The sequence below is a fragment of the Apis mellifera genome, linkage group LG7, assembly GCF_003254395.2.
Source record: "Apis mellifera strain DH4 linkage group LG7, Amel_HAv3.1, whole genome shotgun sequence".
NCBI classification, from domain to species: domain Eukaryota; kingdom Metazoa; phylum Arthropoda; class Insecta; order Hymenoptera; family Apidae; genus Apis; species Apis mellifera.
Window position 1 is genome coordinate 12076378 of NC_037644.1, and position 9208 is coordinate 12085585.

Here is a 9208-nt window from a genome sequence, read left to right on the forward strand (position 1 = left end):
TATTTTATTATAAATTCAGTTTATAGATTTTTTTTAACAAATAAAATGTATATATGAATATATATATATTCATATATACATAATATGTATTAAAAAAAATATATATATAATATGTATATATATATATATATATATTAATAGAAGTGTTGGTAAATAATTTTAAAGATTATTTATAAATAAAAATTTATAATTTTATTTTAAAATATTATATTTATTATTGAATACATTATATATTAAAAACATTAAGTAAAAATATTTACCAATCAGTCTTATTTTAAAATTTTCAAAAAGTTATCATATTAAAATCACCAATACTTTCTATTTACTGATTGGTTATAAATAAAATATTAACCAATCAAAATAAAGATTTTGTTAAATGGATGCTGAAAAAAGTTACAATATCATAACCAAGTTGTCGCCAATGGTAAAAGCTTTGGGATTTTATAGACTTGTACTAATGGCAGCCTTGACAAATACATGATGGCCGTTGCCACCGAATAGTGTAACGCGTACATGGAACTGTCGTGTGCCAGAAAAGTTTATTATTTTAAGAAGAATTTTTCTTTTTACATACTTCATGTATGTTGTTTCTGTTTGTAAAGGAATAAAATATTGTGCTCAGAACTAAAATCATGTCAAAAAAAGTGTGAAAAAACGAAAAATCGCGAGAAGAAAACACGGGTGGCAAAACCGCGTTCGCGGAGGTAATATTGACAATTTTTCATCATGACGCTATTCGCATTTTTCTGCGTCAATATGAAATACTCGTATCTAGGATACCTTCTTTGGGTTTCTCAGCTATTTGAACCGGAAAATTTTTCACAGATGGTTGCTTTTTCTTTTGTTTACGCCTTGTCAGTTGGGCTTTTGTTGTGTGCATCCGCGCGCCGCTGGTACCTATAAGTGAGAGTGAGATGTATGCGATTCTTGTATGCGTGTAAGTGGCTTGTGTGGCACGTATGCTTGCACACAGGCGCGTAAGTTATAACCTCAAAATATGCTTCCAGCTGTCGAATTTTTGTATCAAACTTTTTTTCACTTTAAAATAATTACTTTCATTTATAAGTATAATTTTATCATAAGAATGTGATAGTTAATTCATGTAGTGTATATGACATTGTTTTATAACAGTATTATATATTTTGGTTTATAAAATTCTAACAAGTTTAAATATTAATAGTTTCATGCAAATTAAAAAAAAAATAATACTATTTGAATGAAATTATAAAATGTTATTTTATTTATGATAACTAATTGAATATTGTTTACATGTTACAGGGTACAAATTAAATATAAGATTTGAAGCCATAAGTGTAGTGTGTGATATTGGTAAACAATTTGAAACAATTTTGAACTATATTTATAGTTCAAATATAAAATGTCTTGATATTAATGCTTTAAATATTTAAAAATTACTAAAAAAATATATGTCAAATGTTATATTGGGATAATACAAAATATACCACATATATATAAAGTGACAGAATTGTTTTATATATTCAATTTTTAATGTTATGTCATGGAAAAATGTAGTTCAATTGTATTTATACATGGATGTAATTTTGCAACAGATGTGCTTTAAGGATAAGTCAAAATACTTTCAAAATGCAATTGTTCAATTATTCTTTAATGGATAATGTAGTTCGAAAAAGAACTACCTATTATATACAAGAAATCAATATTCAAACATGGTTAATATCAGAGTGTGATATTGAATATAAACATCAACATCCCAAATAGATTTATTTCAAAAAGATTAAAAGATACCTAAATAACAGATGAAATAAGAAGTTACATGCATGACAGGAATAGGAGACGTAGGTCGCAGACGCGTTGAATGGCGCCGTAGCGCAAATACAATCTCCTATCATCATTAAGTTATAATTCATGAGTGGTAAGTTGTAAAGTTATTTTATATATAAGATAAATAACAAAATTAAAATATAAATACAATTTAGAAAAAGATTTTTATTTTTATAACTTTATTATATATTTAATCTTAATTACTATTATTATTTTGATTAATAATTTTTATAATTTATTATTATAAATATAGGAGTATATAGAAGCGAATATAGATAAACTGAAAAGGTGGCTAGACGCTGCCCAGAGTAAAGAGGGGCTGCGTGGGCATGCAGCAGCCTCAGTCACGCCCTCTTCTCGGGGACTCAGTATCCTCTACAACTTCCCCGACTGCTCGGCGTAATAATCCTGTTGCTGTTTTGACACATCAACAAGTATGAATTTTTTAACTAAAAATTTAATATCTAAAAATTATAGTGCTCAATATCGTATTTTTACTGTAACTCATTTTAGTTACAACAGTTACAACAACTGCAGGCTCAAAATTCGAGTGGTCAATCATTAACATTTGCTTTACAACAAACATCAAATAATGTAAGTAAATATATATTTCAAACATTATTTATTAAAGTAAATAAATAATATTTGTTTACATTAAATTTTATGTTAAATTTGTTATTAAAAACTTACAGCCACAAGACCAAGGAAATGGGTCAACGACTGGAAATCACATAGTATATGTAAATCAATTAAACCATTTAAATCAAGGTACCATAAATCCCTCTGGGACTGGTATGGGCCTACCCCCGGCCACCCCCACTTTCGGGGTGGGCCTTAATATGGGATTGCCACTATCACTTTTAAATACCAGCCTTACATCCCTTACATCTAATGTTATCACTACATCAAATCCTCTGCTCAATTTGGGCCTGCCAAATATAAATACAGGACTAACTACAATAAATCCTAGCCTTAATCACTTAAATACCATAAATTCAAATTTAACTTCAAATATTGGTTCAAACAGTATTAATAATGGTTTATCTGGTTTGGGACAGGATATAAATAATATAAATACTGGAATTAATAGACTCAATACATTAAATTCAACAAATATAAATTCTGGATTACCCAGTGTAAATACTGGAATTACCAATGTAAATCAGAATTTGACAAGTTTAAATTCAAATATAAACCAGAATGTTACTAGTTTAAGCACAAACTTTACATCTCCAGGTTCTGGAGTATCTGGTTTAACTACTATTAATCCAAATATAAATACAAATCTAACGACTACCAGTATAAATCAAGGTCTTAATCGATCTATTAATGCTTTAACAACTGGGTTGACTCAAACTAGTCTGAATTCCAGTAGTACACAATTTCCATTCCAAACCATACAAAGTATACAAAGCATTGCACCACATATTGTTGGATCAAATATTGCACATGTACCAAGTTCTGCAATATCGCAACATCCAAATTCAAACGTTTCTACCATTTCACAAATATCAAATACTGGTACTTTGACAAGTTCCAGTATATTTACAAGTACTTCTAGTGAACCAATTCATTCAACTACAACAAATGTGAATCACACTTCAAACGTGAATCTTACTACAAATATTTCACATCTTGGTACCATGCACTCAAATTTATCTAATATATCAACATCTGTGCAGCATATATCTGCATCAAATGAACCGAATATGTCACTGAGTCATACTTCTTCTCTAAATTCTTCTCAATCAACTGGATTTCAACCTCAGCGACAGTATTCACAGGGAATTAACCCTGGTTTAAGTTCATCAGTAACATTAACGGGCTCGTCTCAGCCATCAAATGTGGTCAGTACAATAAATACTGTAAAATCTATGCAAAATATTCAAAGTCAAAATATTAGTTCTCCAAGCAGTCCATTTTCAATACCATTAAAAAGTCCAGCATCTAATATTGCACCACCTACACCAAGTCCTAGTCCTAACAGACTATTACTTAGAAGTCCAGCATCAAATTCAATACAATCTAGAAATAGTCCAAGTCCTGTTGGAACATCAACATCAAACAATAATTTTAATATACAAATGCAAAGTCCAATGCAGAGTCCAATGAGTGTTAGTCAAATACAGAGTCCTGTACTTAGTCCATATCCTCCTGCAAAAAGCCCTCATCTGTTAAGTGGAAATAACTCTCTGAACAATAGAAGTCCAGCACCTGGTGGGAGTCCTGGTCCACCTGTGGTAAGAAATAAATTTATATTTAAAAATAATAATAATAATTTGATATAAAATTTTATTTCATTTTCAGGTTAGACCTAATACACCAATACTTCAACAAGGTATGCAAGTATTGCAAATAATTCATGGTACACCACAGGGTTATCAATCAACGCCAACACAATTAGTAACTAGAACGCATTTAATTGGAAATCAACAAATTCAAATAGCTGCAACTAAACCTGCAAAACAGCCACCACAAATTTTACCAAAACCTCCAAATCAACAAACTGCTGGATCACAACAAAAACAGCAACGTGTTACTACTACAATTACAAATCAAGTAATATATTTTGTTGAATTATATTAATATTTTAGAATAATAACTTTATTTTTTTCTTATTAAAACATAAATTATTAAATTATTTTAAGGTAACACAACAAACTCAACCACAATTGGTTCTTGCTGGACCACAACCAAATCCTACTACAGCTACAATGATACCAACAGCACAAGGTTTATTATTAAATCAGGTAATAACATACTTAATATGTTTATCATATGCATGTCTGTTTAGTATGTGATCATTTAAAAATACACATTGTGCCTGTTCTAGCTATTACCAATATTGTACAAACTATTTTCAAAATGCTTGATATATTTATTATAACAGCTTATATGCATTTTAGTATCACAAATATCTGCTTTATGCTTCATATGTTTATCACATTTCATACATAGGTTTTGCCGTCAACTGGACCCGTTATTGTACAGCAACAACCAGGTGGTGTTCAACTCATACTAAGAACGCCAGCCAGCGCCCAACAACAAACACATACTGCACAGGTGATGGTTTCATCCATTCAATCATTCAACTTCATCATGTTCATAATCATTGCTTACTTAATACTTTAAAACTTTTTTATGTATTTTTATGTATTATTTTTAATATTATTCAAATTCATCAACATTTTTATATGCTATATCATCAATTGAATTTTATATGCATTTTATGTTTTATTTTTATCTATATTATTAGCATCTAATATTATAGATAACTTTATATAAATTTAATTATAGATAAGTTTTTTTTTAATGTAAAAAATAGAATAATGTTGAAAAATACATAGAAATAATAACATAAGACAATATTTAAATTAAGTAACAATTTTTTTCAAATAAGTAATAAATGAAATATATTTATTTCATATACAAAATCTATTTTTTTTTATAGTTACAACAGCAGTTAGTAAGAGTTGTCACAGCACAAGGTATGCAATTACAAGGCATTACACCTACATTTTTTGCTGTACCTAATGGTTTTCCTCCAGCTGCATCTCCAGTAATTAGACATACTCCTTCTAGTCCTGCACCTTGTAAGTTTATATAATTATATTTTATATATTTTTAATTAATTATTTATATTATTAATTAATAATAATAATAATATTAATTAATAAATAAATAGTTTGAATTAATTTTTTTAAAATTTTTGAAAATAATAAAATTTTAAAAATTATTTTTTATTAAAAATTATTTATTTTTTTATATAGCTGCTAATTCAGGGACAGGTAATTCTATAGTGATTCAAAATGCAATGGTACAAAGTCCACAACCACAAATTTCACAAGTAGGTTCGAATACCAATACTGGTAACACATCATGTTCACAAACTGTCGAACAAACTTTGTTACCACCTCCCAAGAAAAAAGCAAAAAAGAAAAAGAAAACAAAACGGAAAGATGATGAACCACCAAAATTGGATCTTGCTAGTATAATGAAAATATCTGGAATTGGTGATGATGATGATATTTTTGATACTGATCTTACAACAGAATCAGATGTTTCTTGTCAAGTTCAAGTTGAATCAAATACAGGACAAAATTTGGGACAACTTTCATCCCAAGTAACAATACCTACTAGTTCTGCTCAGAATCTGATACAAGTACCTGCACCAAATACAACGAATACACAAACTTCTGCATCTCAAACATTTAATAGCCAACTTGTTGCCCAACTTCAGATGCCTGTGCAGAATACAATACAGGGACAATTACGATTTGCTCTTGGAGAGGATGGAAGAGTTGTCTTACACCGTACTCCAGAATTAAATCAACCTGAAATGGATCAAGCAACTGCTCAAGCCTTGATACGAACATTAACACAAAGTGGTGGACAAAATTCACCAATTATTTCTCATCTTCTTGGACAAGCACAAACGACAACACAATCTACACAAAATACCATATTACAAAGACAAAAATTTGTTAAATCACCTTTACCATCCAATGTTTCAACAGTTACTACTACTGTAAGTTCTGTAGCTCCACAAAGTATTACTTGTGCTACTAGTCCACAGCATGTACAAGTATGCTCAAAATCAAATAATCAACAAAAAAATGTAAATGTTCCTCAAGAATCCAGTCCTGTGTTAAATGTTTGTGTTCAAAACAATCTTGTATCTTTACAAACATTGGATATGCAAGCATCAAAAAATATTAATGTACAAAATCTTACACAAACTACAAAATCTAATCAATCATCTAATTCTAGCCTTCCTCAACCAAACAGTAATGTTCTCGCTTCTGATATTTTAGCAACAAAACCTTCATGTACTACATTCAATGTACAAAATTCTCGATTGATTAATACAAGTCAAGCATCTAATAATCAACAAAATTCTCATGTTTCTACACAAAAATCTAGTCAAGTGCGACTTACAAATGCTTGTGTTACTACGAATGTGAGACAAAATTTAAATAAAATATCTCAGAATGCTCATGTTCAAAAATCTTTATCAAACAATTTAACTATACAAAATGAACATAACATGACAAAAAATAATCAGAGTCATCAGCAAGGAAATCAACAAGAGTCAATAACATTGCAGCAAGAAACTCCAATATATCAACATAATCAACATCAACAAATAACAGCACAAACTGTGCAAACTCAGAATGTCCAACAGGTTTTTGAACAAAATCTTCAAACTTCTGGATCAAATGCTCAGCATAATTCTTTAAATATGTTACAACAACAAAGTTCTTGCAATACTATGCAACATGATGCTATGAATGTTTTACAACAACATTCTAGTATTCAACAAAATACAATTAATGTTTTACAGCAAAATGCAGCTAGTAATGTACAAAATATTGAACAAAATTTACAGACTGGCATTGGTGATTTAACTCATACACAACAAAATGTTATTACAAGTATGCAACAGCAAAATACATCTGCTATTTTACATAATACAAGTGTACAACAAAATGTAAATGTACAACAACAAAAAGTTGTTGCAGCAAATACGTTTTCTTCTGTAAATACACATCATTTTGAATCCCAGAATACAGTTAATGCTATACAACCAGGATTAAATACACAAAATAATCAACATCAAAATATTGTTATCACAAATGCTTCTCCTGCAAATACTATGCAACAAAATGAATCTCAAAAAATAGAAACTCAAACTACAGCAATGCTTAATTCAGCAGCAAATAATATATTGAATAATGCTCCAAAAATTACTCCTGAAATTTTAAATGCATTGAGTAATTTGAATCCTAATGATCAATTATTAATTGCAAATGCAAATGGACAAATGCAAGTAATTAGTCAACAGCTATTGCAACAACTTTTAGCAGGACAATTAAATACAAATAATCAGGTACAAAATCAAAACCAAACTCAAAAAATAGTGATTGGTGAACCAGATGCAAATAATCAGAATTTACAAGGAGTGCAAATTAATACGCCAACAAGTCAAATAATTGTAAATAGTTCTGGTGGAGCTCCTACAATTCAAAATAATATACAGAATATTGTAGTACAAGCTGCACCTTCTCAAATGCCACAGCATATACAAATTCAAAATTCTAATTTTCCTAGTCAATTTATTGATAATCTAAATCAACAACAGATCAGAAATTTAGGTAATCAACCAAAGAAGGCGAAAATTATTAAAAGAACAAAAACTGCAGTTACTACTCAAAATACTGGAAATACACAGGTACGTGTAGATTCCTTTTTGTTTTTCTATCTACTTTTTCTTTTATTGTTAATATACTGTAATAACAGGTAACAAAAACAATTACGGTTTCTCGTCCAACAATGATATCAACGAATCCAACTAATCTTCAAAAAATTGACAATTCTAATAAATTAAACACTATAGTATCTCAAAGTACAAATCCAATTAAAAGTGAATCTTCTCAAATTGTTACAAATGGTCCTATGCTTCCATCATCTCTTGGAAATCATTTATCAATTCCTTCAAATGGTCAAATGGTTCAAAGAGTACAGACAATTCAACTTCCTGCTCAAAAACAGCAATTATTAAAGAATATACAATCTCAAATACAAGCTATATTAACTCGTAAATCAGGTGCACAACCAGATCAAACTATTTTAACAAAGCTATATCAAGAACAAGCAAAAATTTTAGCAAGTGGAAAAGTTGTCAGTACTACAACACATTCCGTTAGTAGTGTAAGTTTTATTATAGTACTTATTAAGATAAAAATCTTAAAAAAGTACTTATTAAAATAATTTTAATTAATTTATGATATAAGATAGCATTAAAAAATATTCAATACTATATAATTTTTATATAGGCTACAGAAACAAGTTTTAGTGTAAATGCAGTTTCAACAATAGCATCAAATTTAATATCCCAGAATTCTTATAAGAATCAAACATCAGCTGTGCAAACTCAAACACAAACATCTACTACTGTAGTAACTTCACAAAACTTAAATCCAAGTACATCATCAACGGTACAAAACAATTCATCTAATAATTATATGAACAATCTTTCGGTATATATATAATTTCTTATATTATAATTATATATTCATTTATATTTCTATTTATTTAATTATTTAATAAAATTTTTAGATATCACAAAATGTGCAAGGACAACAATGTGTACAAAATAATCAAAATGTACATCAAACGCACACAAAACAGCACAAGATTTATCAGAATCATGGAACTCAGATATTAAGTCCGTCCTCTGCCAATATGCAAATTTTTTCACCATCAATTACTTCTGTAGCTACTGTGCAGAGTAACGCACAACAATTAACTTCAATCCAAACTCAGCAAACAGGAATGCAACAATCAACTCAATGTCAAACAGATCCATTAGATATAAAACCAAATATGCAAATATCAAGTCCTG

At 29.0% G+C, this 9208-nt stretch overlaps 1 protein-coding gene across 6 annotated transcripts in view; it reads left to right on the plus strand.

Annotated features, from left to right (window-relative positions):
• The first annotated feature begins 460 nt into the window (after nucleotides 1-460).
• Nucleotides 461-9208, plus strand: part of LOC409107 (homeobox protein 5) — an 11039-nt gene continuing 2291 nt past the window's right edge. Inside the window, exons 1-14 of one of the 6 annotated variants that reach the window (XM_026441615.1) lie at nucleotides 461-704; nucleotides 1279-1894; nucleotides 2057-2237; nucleotides 2317-2397; nucleotides 2496-4043; nucleotides 4111-4141; nucleotides 4250-4362; nucleotides 4452-4553; nucleotides 4762-4866; nucleotides 5255-5396; nucleotides 5574-8035; nucleotides 8104-8514; nucleotides 8640-8843; nucleotides 8923-9208. The exon at nucleotides 8923-9208 is cut by the window's right edge and continues 247 nt beyond it. In XM_026441615.1, coding sequence (XP_026297400.1) covers nucleotides 2133-2237; nucleotides 2317-2397; nucleotides 2496-4043; nucleotides 4111-4141; nucleotides 4250-4362; nucleotides 4452-4553; nucleotides 4762-4866; nucleotides 5255-5396; nucleotides 5574-8035; nucleotides 8104-8514; nucleotides 8640-8843; nucleotides 8923-9208 — 5590 coding nt within the window. In that variant the 5' untranslated portion in view covers nucleotides 461-704; nucleotides 1279-1894; nucleotides 2057-2132. Of the gene's footprint in view, nucleotides 705-825; nucleotides 978-1278; nucleotides 1895-2056; nucleotides 2238-2316; nucleotides 2398-2495; nucleotides 4044-4110; nucleotides 4363-4451; nucleotides 4554-4761; nucleotides 4867-5254; nucleotides 5397-5573; nucleotides 8036-8103; nucleotides 8515-8639; nucleotides 8844-8922 lie in introns of all 6 variants that reach the window. The other 5 variants (XM_026441613.1, XM_006568356.3, XM_392632.7 and 2 more) reach the window with 5 other exon arrangements.